At 48.0% G+C, this 26,636-nt stretch overlaps 3 protein-coding genes across 4 annotated transcripts in view; 2 read left to right on the forward strand and 1 right to left on the reverse strand.

The window, feature by feature from the left end:
- Window positions 1-307, reverse strand: part of LOC101762143 (patatin-like protein 2) — a 4,717-nt gene extending 4,410 nt beyond the window's left edge. The window contains exon 1 of the mRNA XM_004980870.4: window positions 238-307. Coding sequence (XP_004980927.1) covers window positions 238-307 — 70 coding nt within the window. The remainder of the gene's footprint in view (window positions 1-237) is intronic.
- Window positions 308-1,608: 1,301 nt separating this feature from the next.
- LOC101757927 (probable carboxylesterase 12) lies at window positions 1,609-3,173 on the forward strand. The gene has a single exon (XM_004979988.4). The coding sequence runs from the start codon at window positions 1,758-1,760 to the stop codon at window positions 2,901-2,903; it is 1,146 nt and encodes a 381-aa protein (XP_004980045.1). The 5' UTR covers window positions 1,609-1,757; the 3' UTR covers window positions 2,904-3,173.
- A 1,443-nt stretch (window positions 3,174-4,616) lies between these two features.
- LOC101757004 (transcription initiation factor TFIID subunit 15) lies at window positions 4,617-8,945 on the forward strand. 2 transcript variants are annotated; one of them, XM_022829157.1, is made up of 9 exons: window positions 4,882-5,530; window positions 5,608-5,663; window positions 6,304-6,420; window positions 6,540-6,874; window positions 6,981-7,190; window positions 7,412-7,495; window positions 8,122-8,203; window positions 8,274-8,400; window positions 8,511-8,945. In XM_022829157.1, exons 3-9 carry the CDS (start codon window positions 6,304-6,306, stop codon window positions 8,696-8,698), a joined length of 1,143 nt encoding a protein of 380 aa, XP_022684892.1. In that variant the 5' UTR covers window positions 4,882-5,530; window positions 5,608-5,663; the 3' UTR covers window positions 8,699-8,945. The 2 variants fall into 2 exon arrangements, with proteins under 2 accessions (XP_004980044.1, XP_022684892.1); XM_004979987.3 differs by lacking the exons at window positions 4,882-5,530; window positions 5,608-5,663 and adding an exon at window positions 4,617-4,871.
- The last annotated feature ends 17,691 nt before the right edge of the window (window positions 8,946-26,636 follow it).

The following is a 26,636-nucleotide window of genomic DNA, read 5'->3' on the forward strand; positions in this document are numbered from 1 at the left end:
TGCTAGGCTGGGTGGGATTTTTTTAATACCCCTTTAGTACAGGTTACTTCAACCGGTACTAAAGCCCCCCTCCCCCGCCTCCCTTTAATATCAAATTAGCAATACCGTTTGCATAACCGGTACTAAAGGGGGTTCCAAGCAGTACTGATGGGACTTTCCTAGCAGTGACAAGTCCGCACACCGTCCAGCTTCGTTCCACTCCGACTCGGATCAATCTACTCGAGCCGGTTCCCGAACCATCGAGTGATTCGATCTTGTGGCGTTGGAGTGGGAGGGAGGCCAGGTCGCAGTCCGCGTCGAGGCTCATGAGTGGAACGAATCGTCTCTTTCCAATCGGTTTGAGGTGGGAGGTGGCTGGTTTGAACCGACAGGAGTCCTTTCCAATCGGTTTTCTAGCGGCCATCATGAATCCACGTCGGTTCCTGACGGTTTAAATGGTTCATGTGAGCTAATCCCAAACTGACAGGAGTTCAGAGCATGTTTAATGACATTTTTACCTGCCGACGGGAATTGACACACACTCGTGACGGTTATCCATATGTACCTTGTGAGCATCACGGCACTGAAGCCGTTATTTGAAGTACTGCCATCTTTCATGTTGTCGTTCACACCGACGAAGACCTCACCTGCATTTCTACCGATCAACAGCACATCTAGCTAGTCACATGATGTAATTCTTTTAAGATTCTATACGACCTTTCGAAATGCATGCAACATGCATGTATCATTGACCAAGACCAAGACTTGATGAGAGATAAAACCACCTCAGCGCAGTATATCTTTTTTCACAGACTGAAATATAACAGAAACTGATGGTGCAAAAAAATTGTTCCCACTGTCGACGGTGGTAACTTCATTTCCACCGTTCCACAGTCAGTTCTCTGAAACTGACAGTGTTCATTTGTACCATCACACACGAGCGCTATCTTCTACTTTCTCCGTTCGAAATTGTAGATCATTTTAATTTTTTTAGGTTTATAGATATTATTATGTATCTAGATATATTGTATGTTTAGATGCATAATAATATCTACAATTAATTTGGAACGGAGGGAGTAGTCTTCTAGACGAGATGGCACCTTGTCCTCGTGCGCCACCAGTTTGTTTCTTGTCTGAAATTTCCGCATGCCACAATCACGGTGACCATCAACGGTGCTGGCGTCTCCAAACTCCATGAAAGCTCTGTCTACCGTACCCTTTGCCAAGCAGAAAACGTTGAACCATCCGGTCATCGGCTGTCACTACACTCTCCCCATGGATCGGAGCTCCGAAATCATCCTTGAAATCGCCTTCTCTTGTGCATCATCATCTACGTACATTGACATCTAAAATCCAACAGTCTAGCTAGGCTTTTTCAATTAACGTGGTAATTTAATTTGTAGCTAGCTCCTATCACCGAACATGATACGTTTTGTATTCTTCATGTGAACTACCTGTACGAATAATCCTTGAAAGGCCGAGGGTGTACTACGTTCGGGTTGTTGCTTAAGTAGTGATGTCTCTTCTACAGATAAGATGGCACCGTACCCTTGAACCTCTGTGCACCAATAGCTTCGATCTTATCTGAAATTCCCACAGGCTCCAATCACTGTCAGTCTGTCACCATCCATCCAGGATTTCCATAGACCCCCTACAAGTTCCAAATGGTGCAGATGCAGTGGTGGAGTCGTAAAAGCTTCAGCTACCGTATAATCGCTCGCAGGCAGAAACGTTGTTGAACAATCCGAAAGTTATTAGCTACCACGCAATCTCGCCATATGATCAGGTCCAGACCTACATTGTTCTCCCGAGCGAGGACGCATCAGGCCGGAGCTCAGATTCCTGTTTCCATCCATGGACACAAGACCAGCTTATTGAGCAACAAGGCACATCTACTAGCTGCAGCAGCTGGCCGCCGGTCGATTCCTTCCAGGAGGCTAGTAGCAGGTCCGGCGCTGGCCATGGATCCGGCGAGCTCCGAAGAAATCATCATCGACAGTCGCTACTTCCGCATCTACGGCGACCGCCGCATCGACCGCCTGGTCGGCACCACCACCGTGCCGCCGGGCTTCGACGCCGCCACCGGCGTCACGTCCAGGGACGTCACCATCGACGCCGACACCGGCCTCTACGTCCGCCTCTACCTCCCGGCGGACACGTCGTCCAAGCAGCAGAACGACAAGAAGCTCCCCTTGCTCGTCTACTTCCACGGCGGCGCGTTCGTGACGCAGTCGGCGGCGGCCCCGGCGTACCAGCCGTTCCTCAGCACCCTGGCGGCTCGGGCAGGCCTGCTCGTCGTCTCCGTCAACTACCGCCTCGCGCCGGAGCACCCGTTCCCCGCCGGGTATGAGGACTCCCTCCGCGCGCTCGAGTGGGCGGTCGCCGGCGGCGGCGGGGACCCCTGGCTGTCGCGGCACGGCGACCTCGGCCGCGTCTTCCTGGCCGGCGAGAGCGCCGGCGGGAACATCGCCCACAACGTCGCGATGATGGCCGCGGCCGGCGAGGCGGCGGCGGCGGTCGAGGGCGCGGCGGTGCTCCACGCGTTGTTCAGCGGGAGGGAGCCCGTCGACGGAGAGCTGCCGATGTGGGTGGAGTCGTTGGGGAAGCTGTGGGCGGTCGTGTGCCCGGAGGCGGCGGAGGGGACGGACGACCCGCGGATGAACCCCGCGGCCGCGCCGGCGAACCTGCGGAGGATGCCGTGCCGGAGGGTGCTGGTGTGCGCGGCGGAGAAGGACTTTGGGGCGCCCAGGTGCAGGGCGTACTACGAGGCGCTCAAGGCGAGCGGGTGGGGCGGCGAGGTCGAGTGGTTCGAGTCCAAGGGCGAGGACCACGTCTTCTTCCTCGCCAAGCCTGCCGACGATGATGTCGTGGCGGAGCTCATGGACCGCCTCGTCGCATTCTTCACTGCTACTGGCGGGAACTGATCGAAGGCCACATCTTTCTTGTTGGCAAGGCGTCATGTAAAACAGTATCTGGGCCACAGCATAGTTATCATGTGCAGTGCACACGACGAACAATTGCAGCCAGGAATGAGGTCCATTTTCGTTCCCGATATGATGTAACTAGCAGTTTTGCGGAGTGTTTTTTGGGCTTCGCCGTGTGCCGTGGACACACGGCAAACGTCTCCTGTGCTCATGGCAACATTACTGAATCAAGTCAAGTAGTAAAAGGAAGTGAACTTTGCTGGGATAAAATAGTGACCACGGAACATCATGCTTGTTCCTCATGTTCACCCAGAAAACGCTATGGCCCTCCTTCAGCAGGACTCGTGCCCAACTCCAACTTTCACCAGGCGGTCACCTTCAGTTTCCCCAGCACCACCCGTGCATCATCATCTTCTACATACTGAAGTAGCACCATTCCACTGTCATCAGGGATTGGCTTCTCGCGGATGGAAGTGCAGCGCCGCGCCGTCCCCTTCATAGCTTCAGCTCCCATCCCCAAACAGGCCTTGTCCTCCGGGGTTTGCAAACCTGCCCAATATGATACAAAGGAAGAAGTCAAACAGATAATCTCAGTAGATCTTATTATTTTTCCTTTAAGACAAACTGAATTTCTAGACTTCCACAATGCCCAACATACAGCTAAAGAAGAGATGTTCTATACTTTCATCTAAAGAACAACAAAAGAAGAGATGTTCTATACTTTCATCTAAAGGACAGAAGCAACATCTTCTATCTCCCTGCCATCTTCTTCTTAGTAGATTATCCCTTGTTAGTATAGCATTTTGTTGGATTAATAACCACATAAAGATTCTTATTTTTAAGGGAATTTTTGCATTCCAAATACTCTTATTTGGGGCTTCTATTTCCGAGCTACATAAATGAGAATACATGGATTTCACAGAAAAAGCAACCTGATTTCTCCCATACCCATCTGGGAGTGTCTTTTTCACTTGACCAAGCACAGGTAACTAACATATCTCTCAGCCTCCTCATCTGGGATTGGGCTCTAGCCATATTTGCAACACTCCCAGTTTGCTCATTACAAAATGTTAAAAGGGTCAGGAAATTTTTCTCTCAGAGGAACAGAGCCACACCATGGGTCTCTCCAAAAGTAAGTCACCTTCCCATTTCCAATTTTCATAATTCTACCTTTCAAACACAACTATTTCACCTTTATTAAGTCATTCCACGCAGGGGGAATTATTTGGTTTTGCTTTTACCTGGGATATGCCATCTTGTTTGAAGTATTTTTTTTCCTAACAATTTCTTGCCAAAGACCCTCTCCCATTTCTAATTTCCACCACCACCTGCACAAACAGACTCAGATTCATTTTCCTCAAGTCTTGAATTCCCAGCCCACCTTTTTTTTTCTTTGGTTTGGTAATCCTCACCCATTTCACCAGATAATACCTTTTCTTTGTTCCCCTACCTTGCCCAAAAAGAAAACATTTTTCTTGTTTTATCTATTCTTTTATAAATTGTTTTTGTAACAGATACATAGACATGTAATATGTTGGAATGCTGCTCAGGCAAGCATTTATGTACCCCCATAAGACAGAGAGCTATTTCGGCCGGTTTGAGATACGGCCCAGCCCAATAAGTACGTATGGGCCGGTTTGATATACGGCCCAGCCCAATATCCCTCCGACCCTCCCTGCCCACCCAACCCCGAGTCCCCGAGACGGCGAGACCCCGACCCTCTCCATTCCACTCTCACGCCGCCGCCGCCGCCGCCGCCGCTGGCTTGCCGCAGTGCCACCCACCCCCACGAGCGCCGCCGCTCGCCGGCGGCATTACTCCGTCGCCACGCACGTACACCACACAGCAGCGGGGCCGCCGGCCGCGACGACCTGCAATACTGCATCTCTGACGGGCTCACGAAGAACTGAAAAGGACAAGAAAAATCTGCGACTCTCCTTCGGCTCAGCGGCAGTCCGGCGAACTCCAGTGAGTTTTTTTTCCCATTCTTCTTGTTTGTCGGCCGGTCAGCCCTTCACCCCTTCCCTTCCCTTCCTCGATCGATGGTTCTTTTCGTTTTGTTTGTTCAATTTTTCCTATCTGCTTCCTGATCTCGAGTGGATGGCAGCAACAAATTCAAGCAGTGCCTCGTGCTACTGTCCAATGAGTAAATCCACTAGCTGCACTAGAGTTGATGTGTTTCCGAATGTGACATCTGAAATGCTTTGTGAGATGAGGAGGGAAGTTGCAAGGTGCCAAGAACTAGTGGAAAGAGGGAAGACACGTACTGTGTCTTTGCCTACTGCTCCTCCTTCAGTTTCAGGCAGTAATAGTAAGAACAAGAGGGGGCCTGCTTCGGCAATTTGTTATGTACTACCGTACTAGAACCTTTGTTTCCTGCTATTTGCCTATGTTGGACTTGTGTTTGTTGCTGTGAACTTGTTGTATGCATCAGTATTTATCTATATTGTGCAAATTTCGATTCAACATATATGGAGCAATACCTGGGGTTTTTGATCCAGCGTGCCGGTTCATATTTGATTTCCACGCATTTGTAATCTGCTACCGTGATTGGATTCTTCAAATGTCCGTGTGGATGTCATTTGGCCATGCTTGGTGGGCTTGGTTAGTCTACTGATGGCTGGCTGGTAGGTTGCTGAATCATAGATGAATTGTCGATTTACAAAGTAGGACTGAGACTGAGCATGCCCCCTTACAATTGCAGTGCACGCAATGTTGCTGGTGAGTCAGCTATATTCTACTGCATGCTGAATCACCAAGGTAGTAACTTGTGTGTGTGGCATTCAGATTCAGCATTAGAAATAGACAAATTTTGGTCTTCCTTTACATCTGACTACCTCTGTAGTGAAATGTTTGCAGAAGTTTTTGAAAAAAAAGTTTAGATTTAAAAACATACCTCCAACATTTTCAATTGCCATTTGAAATGGAAACATCAAGTGCTTAGCTCCTCCTTTTCAAACACGGTTGCTCACTTGTTATGTTTGGTTTCTTAGTTTTCTTTCAGGATTAATATTATTCTTCTATAGAAATAGGTTTCGCTGTACAAATTTAGTATATTTTTTTTTTGGCTGCAACCTCCAACATTATTCATCAAACAAAAATTTTGTATCCAACTAGAATGTTGCATGTAAAATTAGCCCACAGCTCACTTTTGAGATTGAGCAAAGATTTTTCGCACTTAGTCCCCCCTGATACAACGTCCTGCATAAGTATATTTCAGATTTGACGCCATGCTTCTTTTGGTTGTCTGTAGTCCCTTTACTATTTTTCTGTTTGTAGCCCCAACTACAATGTCATGTACTAGTATAGATGTAATTTGAATACTTGTTTGTTTGTAGCCCCTCTACCTTTTCTTGAACAGAGGCAATTCAAAAATAATGATAATGGTGGCTTGTTACAGATGGCTGGATATATGTCAAGAGGGCCCCCAAACAGTTCAGTTTATGTGTGCAACCTGCCTCCTGGAACTGATGAGACTATGCTGGCTGAATATTTTGGCACCATAGGGTTGCTAAAGGTATGGATCTTATCAGGTAACATTTTTGCAACCTCTATCAAGTTCGTCAAGATCCCTTTTATGCATTTTTGAATTCCGTTTCATGATAAACTTGTCGTCTTTGTTGTTAAACCACACAGAAGGACAAAAGGACTGGGCGTCCAAAAATTTGGATATATAGAGACAAGGTTACCAATGAACCAAAGGGTGATGCAACAGTTACCTATGAGGACCCACATGCTGCTTCAGCTGCTGTGGACTGGTTCAATAACAAAGATTTCCATGGAAGTATTATCCAAGTTCACATAGCTGAGTCAAAAAGTAAAGATACATTCGATAGCTCCACGAACTTGGCCATCACTGCTGACTTAGGTAGACAAGACTTGGATAATGGGGTTGGCAGAGGTAGAGGATCCGGTGATGGTCCAGGAAAGGCTTGGCAGCAAGATGGGGATTGGATGTGTCCAAATACCAGGTCCGTTATGATTGGTGAGCAACTTCTCTATCACTTCAGTTTTCCAGTTGACTAGTGTGGTCTTAATTGTGTATCCCGTTCTTTCTGATATGATTTCTTCTCTCAGCTGTGGCAATGTAAACTTTGCCTTTCGTGGTGTTTGTAATCGTTGTGGAGCTGCTCGCCCTGCTGGTGTTGGTGGAGCTACTGGTGGTGGTGTTGGCAGGGGTAGAGGTCGTGGTAGCACTGATGCAAGAGGAAGCAGCCGTGCTGGCGCTGCTGCTGCTGTTGGTGGTCCACCTGGATTGTTTGGTCCAAATGACTGGACATGTCCAATGTAAGAAGCTAATAGCTTAAGTTTATCTGTTTCATGTATTGGATACATCTTTTGAGCTCGGTCTTCCCATTCATTTGTATGCATCATGTAATTGCTGCCCTATGAAACCAATGAGATAGTTCTTTCCAAGCCTCTATTGTATGCTTGTTTATGCTTAAAACCTAAACTACTGTACTTAATAAACATGATGCTTATGGTACCTATCTTCATTTGAATTCCAGGTGTGGCAACATAAATTGGGCTAAGCGGCCAAAATGTAACATATGTAACACTTCCAAGCCTGGTACGAATGAAGGCGGTGTAAGGTAAGTACAAGATTTACTATTTGCATTTGGCTCATTCATAACCACGTTGTTCAAGAAGTTGAATATGAAATTTACTCTAGCAGCTATGGTTTGTGCTCTTGGGCCTGTACGGCTAGCTGGCTGACTGACCTGCTGTGACAAAACAGCTTGTAAATTATAATACCAAATTATACAAAGAGCAGCGCATTTGTTATATGTTGTGAAGATGAGGTTTGTTTCATTAATTGAGAGCTTTCCACTTGATACTCACTGTCAGGTTAAGTGTGGCCTCACATCAACATTAGGTTAGTTACTAAAAAACAGGAGGCTAACTGCAGTGATACGGTGCCCTTCTTGTGACCAGTTTTTGGCTTTTGAGCTCAAAACTGGACTTGAAGGAGGAGCAGTGCAGTGCCATGAAACTTTGACTCATCCATTGACAATAGTGAGTGGCTAGTTGTGAATCTTGCAGTGAATATTTTGTGAAATGTGATGTTAAAAACTGGCACACAAATGTATATATAGAACAGCACAACTAGGTGCTGTATGTTATGTCCATGAGTGAGCAACCATGCATTTAATTATTCATAACTAAAATGCATTATTTAAATATTGAGAATTGTCTCACGAATTATTTTTTTTTTTAGGGGTGGCCGTGGTGGTGGGTACAAAGAGCTTGATGAAGAAGAACTAGAGGAAGTTAAAAAGCGTCGGAAAGAGGCTGAGGAGGTAGGATGCTTACTGATTGTGTTTTTTTGTAACCATTGCTTTCCATGTCTAAATGTGGCTTGTATAATAGGATGATGGAGAGATATATGATGAGTTTGGCAACCTCAAAAAGAAATTCCGTGCTAAAGCACAGCATACTGAAAGTGCACAGACTCTTCCTGGATCCGGACGTGCTGGATGGGAAGTTGAGCAGCGAGGTATTCTTCTCGACACAGTCCATGTTTTAGGATTGTTTATCACCCAGTTCGTGCTTATTGGTAGTTGTCATGATGAATATTACTTACCTGGTGTTAATTCGCTGTTGTAGGTTCCAGTGAAAGGGAAGGCAGGGAGAGGAGCAGGGATCGTGGTAGGGACGACTATGACAGAGGTGATCATGGAAGGGAGCGGCTCCGCAGCCGGAGCAGAGACCGCGATAGGGAAAGAGGGAGGGACAGGGGAAGAGACCATCACCATGAGAGTCGGGACTGTGACCGTCATCGCCGCCACAGGTGAAGAGAGAAATGCTAGGGCTTATATGTTTCTCCCTTGAGGCCGTGACCGTGACCGTGATTGCCAATTTTTGTAGCCGTGGTACCTGTGGTATTGTCTTATAGTTGCTCTATGCTATTTGCTGCACGCACGCAGCCGCTAGTCCGATAACTTGCTGTTTGTAAAATGAGCATGGCATTCTTCCTTCTTTTTTTTTTACAAAACCAGTTTGACATTGACCGGGCCAATGTTGGACCAAGGTTGAGCTCTACATCCGTGTTTTTTTATTTTTATTTTTTTTTATTTTAATATTTTGCAAAAATATATGGTCAAACAAAAAAATTGCAAATCTAATAGGTCTAGATTTGCAATTTTTTGTATATATAGCTTCGAGCTAGCTAGCTATGTGACACAAAATTCAATGTATAGGACCCGGAAGAAATTTGGCATAATGCATCGTGCTAGCAAGTAGTAACAGATTTCGGGATGGGCTAATAGCGTGGAGAGAGTGCAATAGCGTGGAGAGAGTGCGCGTACATGTGCATGCAAAAATGGCAAGACTGATTTGCATTGAACAGATTCAACAGCTGGGTGTCGCGGGGTTATCGCCTCCTGACTCCGTGAAAACGACTTCATAGCCAGCTGCTGAGGCCCTGCGTTCCTCTTCTTTCGCGGAAACATCGACGGACTGGAATTGGGAAGGAATTTGATTAGTAAAAAAAAAGTTGCGCTGCGTGTTGGAAGTTACCACACACGTACCTCTCTGTCATCTTGGTCCGTAGATTGTGCCATTATCTTAGGTATAGGTACAATAGAGTTTGATTCTGGGACCGTTGGGATGGAGTTGTGCTGCGTTCCTTAGCTCAGCCTCTGCCTTCTCCACGTCATCAGCAGAGGCACCCTCACAGTTGACAGCTATTTGGACACTGCCAAGCGAAGGGAGGCGCTCCAGCTCGAGATCACCGCAGCTACCGTTTCCATCCTTATATAAGGCCCTGACGGGAACATCAAACCAAAGCTCTTGGAGGTTCGGCATCACGGGCGGTAGTGCTATTGATCTGTTGTACTCATCCCTTGTTTTGGAACCAAAGGCCGTAGCACCCATCCCATTCCAAATGCTAAACGAAACACCAGTGGAGTCCTCGTTGAGCACCAACTGGACCATCCAACCATACAACTTGCAACATCTCAACTTCTTGAAGAAGCCATCAACCACAGTATTTATATTAGCTACAGTTGCCATGCAAGCCATCGACGGCCGACACGTTGACAGAATGAGGAAACGGAGCTCTGGCAATGCACCCAGGGCTCTCAAACCTTGCTCGTCCATATGATCCACTCTCAAGCACAAGTAGTGGAGGATGGGGAGATGCATGGGACTAATCCCTGATGACAGCTGACGGAACGGTACAGAAGTTAAATCCAAATGCCGGAGATGCCCCGGAAACACCGCTCTGTCCCACTCCCTCATTGCGGCTTCACCCTTATAATCCCTTAGTTCCAGATGCTGGAGTTTGTGGAGATTGCCTAGTGAATGCACAAGATCTGACTGCACTATCCCTTTCAAGTGACCGACACTAATGTTGAGCATCCTGAGTTCGCTTTGGTTGCCAACGTCCTTCATAAATTGCCGCTGGGACTCCTCATCCAGGTTATCAATACGTATACACAGGTACTCTAATGACGTCACCTTCCTCAGGATCAACCCATCCGGCGCGCACGTAGAGAAGTTGCCACGTAGGCAGACCAACTGCGTTAACTGGCAAACGGCCGATGGCAGTACCTGTATGTAAGAACCTTGCAAGTCAAGTGTCTGTAGAAACTTCAGTTTTCCTATTTCTTCCGGGAGCTGATTAATACCAGATTCACCACCTTGTACATATCGTAGCCCAAGGTACCTCAAATGAAGTAGATTTCCAAGGTGCTTAAGACCCTGTCAGCCTGGCTTAGGCATTTTGTAATGCGCTACTGTTGGTGCTAGAAATCGGTCAACCGGATCCCAGCAGCCGACACACGACCCGGGAGAATCTGCTTAGCTCCTGTTCGGGTGAATGCCCTGGTGCGGTTCGCGCGGCGTGCCAGCCAATCTGACCTGTTGATTGGCAAGGAAAAACACGTGTCAAATTCAGTAACTACGATCGGCTAAGTTTCCGATCGGGAAAGCTTATCGGCAGATCAACCGATTTACTGTAGTAGAGAAATCGGCTACAAGACAGCACGATCCCCGTAGCCTTGTAGATAGAAAAATATTAAAGTAATCGGTACAAGGTACGTAGTAACAGCACTAGGAAAAGATCTAATCGGCAACAGATGGATCTAGTAACGGAAGGTAATGAAAGCCGATACTACCGATTCCTAGCGGGATAACTGGTGATAAAAACTAGGAAAATAGGCAAAAACCTATGAAGCTAGTTAATACCGATAACTGATGAATAAATCTAAACGAAACAACAGCGATACGCCAGAAGTTAAAGCTTAGAAATTACTCGATAAACGGAACTTACAGAATCGGCCGGAGATCAAGATGATGCAGCCCTGCCAATCCGCACGAACTCGTGAGAAGGAAAAAGTGATGGCGAAGTCGCCTGCTCGAAAGTAAGTATGAAGAATAAAGTAACTTGTTGTATTGATTGATTGTTGTTTACAGATTTACAAAGGTAGCTATTTATAGCCCCGTACAAATAATCTTCTTTAACCGACTAGGACTCTATCTCTAATTCAAACAGAAAACAAATATCTACAAGCACAATCCGTGCTAAACTAATTACCCCACGCTTCGTGGGCTGAACTCCTCCTCATCTTTCCACCTTCCCAAGCCCATACAGGCCCACTTTAGTCCACTTTCCTGATCGGCCGATTTTTCATCAGCGAAGGATTGCCGATTGGGAATCTGACGTATTCACTCTGAAGTGAAGTAAAAGCCACTTGACCGATTCCGCACTGTAGCCCCTTTTGACCGATTCCCATCTGTATTCTTTCGATTTCTCTCTTCTTTGACGCCGATTCTACTGATGACGAAATCCGGCGTCAACACATGCCCCCCAGTTTCGGAGTAAAACATAATCCTTTACTTCGAAATTCTTTACAACCTCTCCTCCGAAACGGCCGCAGTGAAAATATCCTTCCGTTTCGCGGTCTCCCGGCTGATCATCGCAATTTTTGAAACGGGCGCCCACGACGGCCACTACCCCAAAAAACTCGACGCGCCGGCGCGGTGAAAATTCCAATTTTACCCTTCTTTCAGGCACCCTATAAATATCATTTCACCGCAACTCATCTTCAAGCTCACACCTCTTTTCTAGCGCGCGCGCCTCCTTCTTTCTGCAATCTTGCCATCGAAGTCTTCCAGTTTCAGCTCCAATCACTTCTCCCCCTTTCCCTTCAATGGCGACTCCTTCCGGCAACTCCCCAGCACGCGATGCCGCAGGAACAATTCCTCCGGTGGAGGTAGCGACGGTCGTCACTTCCTCAACAAACGCAAGGGCTTCATCAGAAATCCCGATGGCGATTCCCTTCACAGCCCCATCATCTGCACCAACGTCGGCGGCTACGCCGATTACTCAGAACTTCATCCCGGAGGTAAATACCGAATCTTCTCCTTATCGGCAATATTTTAGATCTACTCCTTATACTCCTATGCCCTCTTTTCCTTTTTTAGGCGGTTAGAGATAGAATTACTATTCACCTCACGGATAGTCCCGGCCTTGTTTGTCTCGGTCCCATGGGAAACCCAGATCCAGCGATTCTTATAGATTCGGAAACTGACCGGATACCTTTCAAACGGTCCGATATGAACTTGAATCAATGGGCAAGTACTTTTAGATCCTGGCCGAATGAAACCCCTGGTTGGAGGGAATGGTACCAACGGGTGGCCGCATCAAGGAGCGTTTCATGGGATGAGCTTAAAATCGGCCAATGCATCAACCTTTCTCTGTCGCAAATGGAGAAAAATGAGCCGCTGGTGATGGCAGCTTCCTATTTCTGGTCTGACGCCCTTAATGCATTTTTATTTGGTCATGGTCCTATGACCCCCACTCTGGCCGATGTAGTCCTCTTGACTGGCTTAGATGTATCCTCCCCTGACACACCTTTCCAACTTCTGAACGTTCCGTCGCATCGGCTGGACACAAGAGGAATCGGCGGCTGGAAGGGCTTCCTTAGTGATAACAAGAAGACCGGTACTGTTGATAACAGGGAGCACACCGCTTTCCTGTTAATGTGGCTCGAAAAACACTTCTTCTGTGGAAGAGCCGCCGGCCCAACAACCAACACCCAACCTTTAGCCGAGGCACTGTCCAGAGGAAGCCGCATTCCTCTCGGGAAACATCTTCTGGGTGCCGTGTACCACATGCTCCACCAAATCGGCACAAAGCTTTCCAAAGGGGAACCAATCGGCAATCCAGGTGGGCCTTGGTGGTTCGTCAATTTATGGTTGAACCTCTATATGAGCAGAATCACTCGGCAGCCAGTGGACCGTATGACATTTCCCAATATTGAATCGGCAGAAGACCCCACCGAGCGTCGCCGATGTATGTCTTATGGTGAAGCAGCGTCAGCTTTTCCAGGTTGTGCATATTCTGCTACAAAAGTAGCCGAATACTTTCGGTGCTTTTACAACGGATTCAATGAGGATGCTACCATCTGGTTCCCATACCAGCGACACATCCCAGTCTTTGAGCTCCCCACCTGCTTTGACTCGACTTCTGGCCGGTTTGATGAGGATCTCTATGAAGAATTGATCAAACCAGGACTTTTACCGGCCAACTTCTTCTCGGGGAAAAATGCCCCCACATATGAGTTCTACAACCCATCTACTGCTGCCCGGCAATTCGGCATGGGTCAACTGCCGATACGGGTATATTTCGCTGGCCAAATCAAGTTCAGAGAAGCGCTCAAATCTGGCCTGGACTATTGTCGGCTGCGAGACCGAATTCCGGATTCCAGTACGATCAACTTGAATGAATGGCTATTATATCCATTTGCAACCCAGCCTTTCAAGCTTTGGTGGGCCGAATGGAAGCAATTCTTATTCTGCAATTCGGCATCGGCGTATTGCAACCTTCTGGATCCATCCAACATTGACCCCAACGCCGAGGTATTTCTGATTACTGACTGTACTCTTTTCACCATAATTGAGCACTTAATGATTTCATTTCTTCCTTAGGCTGGGAATCAAGCCCCTCCCACGCACAGCCGCAGTGGCCGGCTAATAGAAAGTTATCCGTACACCACTTACCCTCTCATCGGCTATGACGCTCCATCGGTCGATGTGATTACTGGCCGATCGAAGAGAGTTCAGAAGAAAGTCGTCAAGAAAACCAGTCGCCGAGTTCGGGCTCGTACGGAATCGGTGGACCCTCCTGTACCCGTATCGGCAGAAGTCTCGACTGCACCGCCCCCGGCCATACAAAGTGATGACACTCAAGCCATTACACAAGCCGGAGCGGCAGCCGCCTCACTATTGCTGGAAGCTTTACAAGTGAGTTCAAGCTTTATCTCTTCCGATTTGTCAATTCGGTAATTACTCTTGTTAACTTTTCGTACTTCTTAGGGCTCTTCTATGGAAATACCACAGTCAGCAACAACTCGACCGGAGGCCAACACGCCCCTGCCTTCATCCGTTGAGGTACAGTACTTGTCTTATGGACTTCCTTCGGGTATTTGCATAACACCTTTAACCGATCCTTCGACGCAGACCATCGGCACACCAAGCGTTTCTCGACAACTGATTCCTTCCCAGGGAGCCGGTCCGAGCACCGTGCCGATTGTCGTAGAGTCTTCTTCATCGGATGAACCCATGACTCAGGCCACTGAACAAGGTACAACGACTCTACAAGCGCAGCACGAGGAAATCCGTTCTAAGATGGTAAGTTTTTGAACCAGCTTCACCAGCCGATTTACTCTGCCCCCCTGCCGATTTACCCTTTTTTCTTTATTCTTTTCAGGAACAGGACTCTCCCAACAACAGTCTCTTCTCTTTCGCGGTCGCTCTCTCTGATGATGAGGAGACTTCTTCTCGCCAAGTCGCCTTAAGCTCCGTCCCTGACGACATCCGGGCTAAGCTTATCAACATCCGATCCCTCCTTCAAGGGGATATCGGCCGATTGGTAGAAGATGCTTCGCCGATTCGGCAGCTTTTTAGTGACGTCAGCGGACGCGTACCAGAGGAAGCGGAAGAGGCGTTGGCACCGGCGGCTTTTATTGAGTCCATGAGGATTCCCATTTTTAGAGCCCTTCGTCATATGGCCGATCGCGCGAAACTGGCCAAGATCCGTGAAGATGAAAATGCTTTCAAGCACCAGGCTCAAGAAGCGAATCGGTGGATCCATGTCTTGGAAGATTCACGGCCGGCGATCATTAGTGAAATAGATCGCCTCAAGCGACGGAGGGCGGACCTTGCCAAAGAGATGGAACAAGTGACCAAGGCCATCAGCGCCGAAGAGAGCAGACTTCAAGAATTACCTTCGGCTATTGCCGATTTGACACGGGAGAGGCAGCGTCTTGCTCAGGAGGCTCTGAGGCTCCACCGCACCGCCTCAGAAGTCCCTGGATCGGTAGAAGAAGACCAACGGGTTCTTGACTCTGCCGATCAGATCAGACGTCGGGCCGTCACGGCTATCGATACCCTTTTGGGTAATCTGTAAAACACTGACCGTTTTGTACGAACATTTACTGCCGCTTTTGACTGACCCTTCGTGATCCCTTCTATTTACTGCCTTCCTTATTACCGATGGGACGTGGCCTCATCAGATTTTACTGTATCCCCCCATAAATATCGACCCCGGCGCTTCCTCTCCGATAACACTGATTTGGCTTCTATCTCATTTCTCCCCTTCCTCTCATCGGCACATCCACTTCGTTATGGCTTCATCGTCGTCTTCTTCCGTCAACCAGGTGACGCTTCGCCTTCTCCTTTCAGATCTTAGGAAGTGAACGTGCTAACTCGTTTCCTCTCTGTTTCAGCCTCAACGCCTTAGCCCAGAACTTGTGCGCGCCATCGAGTGCCTACATTCCGAAGACCCTCTGACCCCGGAGGACAAAGCTTTGATCTTAGCTCATCGGGCGGAGCTTCAAGATCATGTCACCGCAGACGCTCGAGTGGTCCTGGAGGCCGTGGTGAACGAGCACCATCATATGCTTCGAGCCATGAGGGGTCGTCGCCGCAACGTTCTTGATGGTGACATCACCTCATCGACCTGCGCGATCCTGGATTTCCTGGAGAGGAACGGGAATCCGCGGCTTCCTGCCGATATGGCTCGTCCGTTCCCTCGGAACCTGCGGCCTTCTACTGACAGAGTCCGCATGCTTCCTCGGCCCGTCGCTCTGGCGGCGGCGGAGGCCTCTCGTCTTCCCGTGGATCTCCCTCGTCAAGTCGAAGCAGAGAGTTCAATGAAGGCCATGGAAGAAGAATACATTCGACTCATGATAGAGTTGGGTCGGGCTGAGAGGGAGCGTAAGAACAAGAACAATTAGTTGCTGTATTTTTTATTCTAAGGGCGACTTAGTGTTTTGTCGGCCATGTAATCGGTCGCCCGTACCGAATGTAATCGGCCCGAATGAATGTAATCGGCCATTATGAACGTAATCGGCCATTCTGGTCGATTTCATATGAATCTCAAAACCGAGTTGTGTCGGTCACATTTGACTGTGTTTATTCCTTTAGGCCCCGACCCATATACTCGGGTAATATCTTTTTAAATATCTCCCATTCAGAGCCCTAGTGAATTCTTCCCCCTCTGTTGTTTCCAAAATATACGCATTCCCTGGAGCGCATCTGCCGATTCTATACGGCCCTTCCCAGGTAGGAGACCATTTGCCGAATTTAGGATCTTTCGACCCGATCGGTAGTACCAACTTCCATACCAAATCTCCAGGGGAGAACTGTTTGACTTTAACCTTTTTATCATACCACCTGGCCACTCTCTTTTTATTCTCTTCGATGCTTATTAGAGCTCTCAGTCGTTGGCCGGCCAAGTCATCAAGTTCTTCCTTCATCAGAGCCGAGTAGTCATCGGCCGACAACTGGTCTTGCAGTGAAATGCGCCTTGATCCTGCCCTTGACTCCCATGGAAGTACTGCATCGTGACCGTATACCAACTGGTAGGGGGATAACTTGGTAGCCCCGTGACAGGCCATTCTGTATGCCCACAGGGCCTCGGTCAAACATAGGTGCCACTTCTTAGGGCATTCTTCAATCTTCCTCTTGATCAACTTGATTATTCCTTTGTTGGAGGATTCTGCTTGACCATTGGCTTGAGCGTAATACGGAGACGAATTCAGCAACTTGATGCCCATATCGGTCGTAAATTCCTCAAACTCTCCCGATGTGAACATTGTTCCTTGATCAGTCGTTATAGTTTGAGGGATGCCGAATCGGTAGACGATGTGATCCCTTACGAAATCGGCCATGATAGCCGAAGTCACATTTCTTAGTGGGATTGCCTCCACCCATTTGGTGAAATAATCGGTGGCGACCAGAATAAATTTGTGCCCCTTGCTCGATGGCGGATAAATTTGGCCGATGAGGTCTATTCCCCACCCTCTGAACGGCCATGGTTTGATGATGGGATTCATGGCCGATGCGGGTGCACGCTGGACATCTCCAAACTATTGACACTCCTGACAACCCTTATAATATTTGAAACAATCTTCAAGGATCGTAGGCCAATAGTACCCATTGTTTCTGATCATCCACTTCATCTTATGTGCTGATTGATGGGCTCCGCACACCCCTTCATGGATTTCTCCCATTAGAGTCTTGGCTTCTTCTGTCCCAAGGCATTTAAGAAGAACACCATCGATCGTTCGGTAGAACAGATCATCTTCGAGCAACACGTACTTGGTAGCATGAAAACGCACTCGTCGCTCCACCTTTTTGGAAGGATCTTTTAGGTAATCGGCAATTTCCTTACGCCAATCGTCAGCTGCAAGTTCCAAGGCCATGGCGCCCGGAATCGGCCGATACCCAGATGCGTGTTGAGCGAGTTTGTTTGCTTCCTCGTTGTGATCTCTTGGGACGTGCTCGATTACTGCCGATCTGAATTCTTTCAAAAGCTGTAAGCAATCTTCGTGATGGATTCGCAATATGTCGTCTTTGCACTCAGCTCTTCCGGTTAGTTGATCCACAATTAGCATCGAATCTCCGAAGACCTCGACAGAATCGGCCTTGACTTCTCTCAATAATCGTAAGCCTTTTAATACAGCTCTGTATTCTGCTTGATTGTTTGTGGCGGCGGTTTCTATCGGCAGAGAAAAATCATATCTTGCCCCCCGAGGCGATATGATGACGATGCCGATTCCCGATCCGGCTCCGCATGATGACCCATCGAAAAACAACTGCCAAGGCGCTGGTTCCACGAAGGCGATCTCTGGCCCACAGTGCTGGGCAACGAAATCGGCCATGACTTGACCCTTGACGGCTTTCGCCGATTCGTATCGTAGGTCAAATTCTGATAAAGCCAAAATCCATTTGCCGATTCTCCCTTTCAATATCGGCAGTGACAGCATGTATTTCACTACATCATCTTTGCATACGACTATACATTCTGCCGTCAGTAGATAGTGTCTGAGCTTGGTGCACGAGAAGTAAAGACACAAACACAAACGCTCTACTGGAGGATATATTGTTTCGGCATCCAGGAGTCTTCTACTAACGTAATAAATTACCCGTTCTTTGCCTTCAAACTCTTGGACTAGAGCCGACCCAATAGCTTTGTCATCGGCTGACAAATATAGTTTAAACGGCTTACCCGTTTGAGGAGGAACCAGGACTGGGGGTGAGACCAGGTATCGCTTGATGTCTTCTAACGCTTTGCGTTGTTCTTCTCCCCATATAAATTCCTGGTCTGGCTTCAACTTCAGAAGTGGTGTGAACGCCTGAATCCGTCCAGATAGATTGGATATAAATCTTCTGATGAAGTTTACCTTGCCGATTAGAGACTGTAGCTCAGTTTTGTTTTGTGGGGCGACGACTTTGTTGATAGCCGCTATGGTCTTCTGATTGACTTCAATGCCTCGTTCGTGCACCATGAATCCTAAGAACTGTCCGGCGGAGACGCCGAAAGCGCATTTGTTGGGATTCATCTTAAGACCATGTTTTTTGGTGCACTCTAGGACCCTTCGCAAATCGGCTAGGTGTTCCTCGTGGCTTTTGGACTTGACCACAACGTCGTCGATGTAGATCTCCACCAGGAGGCCGATGAGTTTATGAAAAATATAGTTCATGGCCCTCTGATATGTAGCACCAGCATTTTTCAAACCGAAAGTCATCACCACCCACTCGAATAGACCAAGATGGCCTGGACATCTGAAAGCCGTTTTGGGTATATCCTCTTCGGCCATAAGTATTTGATTGTACCCGGCGTTCCCATCCATGAAGCTAATAATTTTGTGCCCTGCGGCAGCGTCGATCAGTACATCGGCCGTAGGCATGGGGTAGCCATCCATCGGTGTGGCCTGATTAAGATTTCTGAAATCGACGCAAACGCGCAACTTCCCGTTTTTCTTATACACCGGTACGATATTAGAAATCCACTCGGCGTAACGACATTGCCGAATAAATTTTGCTTCAATTAACCGAGTTATTTCGGCTTTTATGTCCGGTAAAATTTTAGGATTGCATCGTCGTGCGGGTTGTTGGTACGGCCGATACCCTGGTTTTATGGGTAGCCGATGTTCAACGATAGATCGATCTAATCCGGGCATCTCGTGATACTCCCACGCAAAACAATCCTTGAATTCTCTTAATAAATTTGTCAATTTACACTTGTACTCTGGATCTAAATTTGCACTAATGAAAGTCGGCCTTGGTTTGGTCCCGTCACCTAAATCTACCATCTCTAATGAATCGGCCGACGTGAATCCGTGTCCCAGCTTCCCGTCTTCTCTGGCGAACTGATCCATTTCCTGCGCTTCTTCGGAGCCGACTGCTCGGATCGGCTGTAGGCCAAAATCGGTGACCTTCAGGAAATCGGTTTCCCACACCCTACCTGATATGCACCTGACAGTTTCGCAGCTCCATTGTTGTGCGTCGGCTGCTGCGATGCTGTATGCAGAGTCGGCTTTGACCACTTCGATGTTATCGCCGATCCATTGTACAAGGCATTGATGCATAGTTGATGGGATGCAGCAGTTTGCGTGTATCCAGTCTCGACCAAGAAGCATATTATAGGACCCTTTGCCATTAATGACGAAAAATGTGGTAGGAAGGGTCTTACTGCCGATGGTGAGGTCGACGCAGAGGGCACCGCGAGCGTTTGACACCTTGCCTTCGAAGTCCTTGAGCATCATGTCCATCCTGGTCAGGTCGTCGTCGCTTTTTCCCAGCTTTCGGAGTACGGCATATGGCATGATGTTGACGGCAGCTCCTCCGTCGACCATCAATTTAGTGAGGGGGCGACCGTCAACATGCCCTTTAAGGAACAACGCCTTCATATGTTGTCGTTCGTCATCTTCGGGCTTTTCGAACGTGGCCATCATCGGTTCTAAAGCCAACCTTGCTGTTTGTTCCTCTATTACCGACACATCCTGTTGATCGGCGGGGGTCATGAACTCCATCGGCAATATGAAAACCATACCGATTTCAGCTGCCGATTCGTCGCCTGCCGACTCGTCGTTGCCTTTGTCGTTTCTTTTGGGGCGCCACACCCAAGGCCTTTCTTGCTTTTTGTCCATCGTGCCCTCTTCTTCTTGCTGTTCCCATTGGCGGAGGCGTTGGATTCTCCGTTTTTGTGATTTGGTTAAACCGTCGGGGCACCATCTGGGGTTTATTGGCCTCCCTTCTTTCCCGGCGCGTTCCCATTCTGGTTCGCGTCCTAACGGGTTCTCGTCTGTTACCCGCGCATTGGCCATATCTTCGAGCCGGCTGTGAACGCTGGCTTTGCTACTTGATTGATCGCGGTGATCGGTCCTGCCCCCCTGCCTATTATGGCTTCTTCCTTCTGACCGATCATATCGGTCGCTTCTGCCCCCCAGCCGATCACGCATGGAAGGGCGTTGATCATCTGAATTTCGCCGATTCCTGTTGATCGGTTCTGGCCTTCCGTCTCTAGAGCGAGACCTTGTGAACGGCCGATTGTTTCGATAGGGGCCGTTGCACTCTGGGCAAGTATCGGCTGATGGAAGTCTGAGGTTATTTTCCCAACAGTGGATGAAGAATGGGCATCTCCAATGCTCCTCGTGCCGACGTATTGCTTCCTCTCGGGACCTCGATCGTTCATGTTGGCGCTGGTATTTTTGGAGTAGGAACTGGGAAGTGATGCGTGGTCCTTCTGGCTCACCGTCGTCGTCCTCCATCCGTCGCTTCTCCTTGATGTCTTCAGACGTGACTTGATTCCTGGGATCGACAGCGCCACTCTTTTTTGCCGATTCGGACGTCAGCACTTTTGTTTGGAGGGGATTCTTACCCGTATCCGCCATGTTGGTAGGAAATGGATGCTGATCAATCTTCATTGGTTTGGCCGGTTTTGCCGGCACTTCAAACTTGAGTCTGCCCTGTTCAATGGCCGACTGTATTTGTTGTCTGAAGATTTTGCATTCATTGGTATCATGCGACGTGGCATTGTGCCATTTGCAATATTTCATCTTCTTCAACTGTTCGGCAGAGGGAATCGTGTGGTAAGGTGAGAGTTTAATCTGTCCTTCCTGGAGTAGAAGGTCAAATATTTTGTCAGCTTTAGTAGTATCGAAACCGAATGCTTCCGGCTCCTTTTTGCCGAATGGGCATGATATTGGCTTCTTTCCCTTAATCCACTCTGCAAGTCCGATTTCGGCGTCTTCTTCATCCTCTACTTCTTCCAGGAATGCTACTTTCTTCTGGAAATTCCTCCTTGGGTCAAATGGACGCACCTCCTGCCCGGACAATCGGTGGACAATCTGGCTCAGGCTCTCGAACTCTTGTGAAGCATATTTTTCTTTAATATGTGGCAGTAGGCCTTGGAAAGCTATATCGGCCAACTGCGCATCAGTTAGAGCCAAGGAGTAGCACTTGTTCCTGATTTCCCGAAACCTCTGTATGTACGAGGGTATCGGCTCATCACTTTGTTGCCGGATGCTAGTCAGATCAGACAGCTTCATTTCGTGGACTCCAGCATAGAAGTACTTGTGAAATTGCTTCTCTAGATCGGCCCATGTGATAATCGAGTTTGGTGGTAGAGTGGTGAACCATTGGAAAGCCGATCCAGACAAAGATGACGAGAACAACCGTACCCGCAGGGCATCTTGCGTAGCTGCTTCGCCGCATTGGATGATGAATCTATTCACATGTTCTACGGTAGAAGTATCATCCATTCCGGAAAATTTAGTGAAATCCGGAACTTTGTACCGATGGGGAAACGGCAACAAGTCATATGTAGATGGGTATGGTGTCCTGTAGGTATAAGTTTGAACCTTCGGCTTCAAGCCGAATTGTTCTTGCATCACTTCCGCGATTTGCGCCGCCCAATCTGGTTGTTGCTGGGGAATAGCTGGCGGCGGAATCGGCACATGTTGATAAATCGGAGGTTGAATGAAAGGGGACTGGTGAAAAGGTGGTATCTGAATATAAGCCGGCGGTGTAGTAAAGGACGGCTGCTTGTAGGCACCACTCGTTTCATCATATAGCATGAGTTCTGACGTCTTGTTGACCTCCGGAGCGGTAGGCTGGTATGGTGGTATGATTGGCCGAGTGGCCGTTTGGGAAGGTGTCTGGAACGGAGGATTTCCTTGACTAACCGATTGATTCAAACCGGTCGTGTTTAAGGGTGCCCCCCAGGGTAAAGGGATAACTGGAGGGAGCGGTGCGGTGGACGGCTGGATGGAGCCGTATCCCAAAGGAGTTGATGACGTAGAAGCACCAGATCCTCCGACAGAGGATTGGATCGGTTGTGAAGTCTGATAGGCCTGATTTTGTGGAATCGGCTGAAAATACGTAGGCCCCCTGTACCCCTGCGGTATACCTCCGGCAAAGGAGTTGACAACAGCATTGTGCACCATGTTTGAGAGTACCGGGGATTGGTTGATGAAAGCGTGATGAAGAGATTGCTGAATCATATCGGACATTTTGTCCGAATCTTCTGAAATCGTGATCTGGCGGGGAGTAGGAAAAGGAGACTTTTTAATAGTTTCCCCGCTCCTGGAACGACTGAAAGACTTCAAGCAAGTTCTCCGGACTTGCTCCAAGTATTGATTCAGATCCTCTTTTTGGTCGTCCTTTAGATCTGCTTCCGTCACTTCGATGACGTTATCTTCGGAGACTTCAGCAGCTTTCGACATGACAGCGGTTGTGATGGTCCCACCGGGCGTGCCAAAAGTGTGTTGGTGCTAGAAATCGGTCAACCGGATCCCAGCAGCCGACACACGACCCGGGAGAATCTGCTTAGCTCCTGTTCGGGTGAATGCCCTGGTGCGGTTCGCGCGGCGTGCCAGCCAATCTGACCTGTTGATTGGCAAGGAAAAACACGTGTCAAATTCAGTAACTACGATCGGCTAAGTTTCCGATCGGGAAAGCTTATCGGCAGATCAACCGATTTACTGTAGTAGAGAAATCGGCTACAAGACAGCACGATCCCCGTAGCCTTGTAGATAGAAAAATATTAAAGTAATCGGTACAAGGTACGTAGTAACAGCACTAGGAAAAGATCTAATCGGCAACAGATGGATCTAGTAACGGAAGGTAATGAAAGCCGATACTACCGATTCCTAGCGGGATAACTGGTGATAAAAACTAGGAAAATAGGCAAAAACCTATGAAGCTAGTTAATACCGATAACTGATGAATAAATCTAAACGAAACAACAGCGATACGCCAGAAGTTAAAGCTTAGAAATTACTCGATAAACGGAACTGACAGAATCGGCCGGAGATCAAGATGATGCAGCCCTGCCAATCCGCACGAACTCGTGAGAAGGAAAAAGTGATGGCGAAGTCGCCTGCTCGAAAGTAAGTATGAAGAATAAAGTAACTTGTTGTATTGATTGATTGTTGTTTACAGATTTACAAAGGTAGCTATTTATAGCCCCGTACAAATAATCTTCTTTAACCGACTAGGACTCTATCTCTAATTCAAACAGAAAACAAATATCTACAAGCACAATCCGTGCTAAACTAATTACCCCACGCTTCGTGGGCTGAACTCCTCCTCATCTTTCCACCTTCCCAAGCCCATACAGGCCCACTTTAGTCCACTTTCCTGATCGGCCGATTTTTCATCAGCGAAGGATTGCCGATTGGGAATCTGACGTATTCACTCTGAAGTGAAGTAAAAGCCACTTGACCGATTCCGCACTGTAGCCCCTTTTGACCGATTCCTATCTGTATTCTTTCGATTTCTCTCTTCTTTGACGCCGATTCTACTGATGACGAAATCCGGCGTCAACAGCTACATCTAGCACTCGCAAGAGTTTAAAGCTTGGATGCAAGACCCAACTCTGAATATCACAACTATAGGCAACCAATGACCTCACTTGTGCGATGTTCATGTGATCGTCCTGCTGAGTTTGCTTCATAATTCTGTTCTGGAGAGCTAACCTGCGCACCCTGTTCTGATGTGGCAATGTTCCTTCATCATCATTTGATGAGATAGTCACAAAGTTTTCTTCATATGACAAGGCACATATGAGATCAAGAACCATGTCATGAACACGACAGCCATATACTATGCCATTCGCTTCTGACTCGAATTGTGTTCAGTTAACCACCATATACCAAGTAAGCACTAAGCATGAGTTACCCAACATAAAGTAACCCGGTTTGGTCAAGGCAAAGGTAATTCAATCTAGGCGAACCTTAATTGGGACCCATCAACTTAATCTTAACATGTGCATAGCATAAATGTTGAGTACGAGAAAGTAAAGGTGTATAGGATGAAAAGTAGTGATCAAGGACACGACTTGCCTTCTTGGCCTTGCTCCTGCTGTTCGTACTCCTCGAAGGCTTGGTCTTCAACTCCCTCGAACTGCGGGACGTCTACACGCGTCACACGAGCACATACAAGCAAACATGGGCAAAAAGTAAGAAACAGTACACCAATCACAATTAAACAGAAAAAACAATCTTGAAAAGTTGATCTACGCTTTAAAACGAACATGTGGATATAAAGAACGCGAAAAATGGAGTTAAGATGCAAAAGATATGATTAAAACAAGATCCAGGGGCTTTTCTGTGAGAAAAACAAAACTTTTAGGGCCAAACCGCGAAAACCGAGGGCTTATACGTAATTACGCGTATAAACCGAAGGTCTAACACGCAAAAACTCCAAAACGGATGGCGGGTTGATTTTTAGAAAGATTAAGGGTTAAACCGAAAAGTGCAAGGGCAGATCTGTGAATATTTTTCAACGCGATCTGGACCGCGGGTTGATTTGCGGAAAAGGTGGGGGCTTAAGAGCAAAAGAGGCGCGGCGCGGCGCGGTTGACTGTTACGTGGTCGGATTGACCCGCTACGAGCCGTCGGATCTAGATCCTACGGTCGCGGTCGTCGACGACTCGCGGCGGCGGCGGAAAAGGGCAGCCGGCGGCGGCGAGCGGCGACGAGGTCGCCGGAGTTGGCCGAAAAAGCGCTCCGGGGCTCAGTTTCGCGCGCGGAATGCACGAGAAGAAAGAGGGGGACTTGGCGAGCTCGTTTTGGCGGTCCTTGACGACCGAGGCTCACCGGAAGCGACGCTTGACGGCGGGGAAGAGGCGGCGGCGCTGGAGCTTTGGGCGCTAGGGTTTCGGGTGCTGCGGGCGCTGGTGTTGTCGACTGAGAGGGGCGGAGGCTTATATAGGGGCGGCGCGCTTGGAGATAGAGGCGGCTCGAGTTCAAACGCCCGACGGATTTGGAGCGGGGGCGAGGCGGTTACGGAGCCGGCGGCGCGGCGGTTGCGGGAGGAGTCCCGACCGGAGGTGGGAGAAGATGAGGGTCCCACCTGTCGGCGGACGCGGGTGGTAGGCGGGCTGGCGATGCTGTTGGGCCAGCGCGCGTTCGCGGGTCACGGAAGAAGCGGCGAAGTGGCGGGCCGCAGGGGTGGAGGGAGCTGGGCCGGCAAAGGAGAAATAGGAGGGGGCCGGCGGAGCTTCTGGCGGCTGGGCCGCGTGAGAAGGTGGAGCGGTGGTGCTGGGCCGAAAGAAGAAGGGGAAAGGGAAGGAAAGGAGGATGTGGCCCAAGGAGAGAAGAAGAAAAGAAAAAGAAGAGGGAAAAAGGATAAAAGGTTTTGGAATTTGAATTTAAACTTGAAATTCAAATTTTGGTTCAAACTCAAACAATCAAGAATTATGCTCCAGCATGAATGCACAATAAATTCCTATGATGAGTTAATTAAATTAAAGAAAATGAAATTAAATGCCTAGAATTTAAATGACATCCTAATTTAAGCAAATTTTAATGAATTTGATTTCTCTAAAATTTTGGGTGTTACATCAGCCTTATCAAAAAAATACCAAATAGTCACGAAAGCTAACCTTCAAGGTGCAATATTACAAGGAAAAGTTAGCATTTTTTAGGTGCACACCACATCATCCCTGATACGCTGATGTTCGTGTGTGGACTGAATTAATTAGTCAGCATTAGGTGCACATGATTTGGAGTTACTTTATGTTTTTTAATAACACACGGGTAATTTTACAACAGTGTATACAGTATCCATGTGAATATGAGAGGATGGGCTTGTCGCTTAAAATGGCTGTCCTTTAAGACTTGACTCTCTTCAACGAGATGATCTATAGGCCGAAGCAGCGCAAACTACAAGACGTTAGATCAAAAACCAATTGACTAGCCTGCACGTCAAATTAAACTACGGTCCAATCACTGATGGGTTTGTCGCAATTGCCTATTTTTATATGTGTTCTCTCAAGCTCTGTCTGCCTTTACGAACAGAGCCAGCTCATCTGAATTCTACTGGAGCAATGCCCCAATCGAACTAGCAGAATATGCATGACAGCAAGATGTGGTAAAAAGCGAGAAAAACTTTACTGAAAATACGAAACAAAACGAGCAGGACAGCATAATA

The sequence above is a fragment of the Setaria italica genome, chromosome VIII (genome assembly GCF_000263155.2).
Source record: "Setaria italica strain Yugu1 chromosome VIII, Setaria_italica_v2.0, whole genome shotgun sequence".
In the NCBI taxonomy this organism is placed as follows: domain Eukaryota; kingdom Viridiplantae; phylum Streptophyta; class Magnoliopsida; order Poales; family Poaceae; genus Setaria; species Setaria italica.

Coding starts and splice junctions, on each gene's coding strand:
- LOC101757927 (XM_004979988.4), top strand. CDS start 1,758: ATGATCAGGTCCAGACCTACATTGTTCTCCCGAGCGAGGACGCATCAG.
- LOC101757004 (XM_004979987.3), top strand. CDS start 6,304: ATGGCTGGATATATGTCAAGAGGGCCCCCAAACAGTTCAGTTTATGTG. Junction 6,421..6,539: donor GCACCATAGGGTTGCTAAAG/GTATGGATCTTA, acceptor TAAACCACACAG/AAGGACAAAAGGACTGGGCG. Junction 8,204..8,273: donor GTCGGAAAGAGGCTGAGGAG/GTAGGATGCTTA, acceptor CTTGTATAATAG/GATGATGGAGAGATATATGA.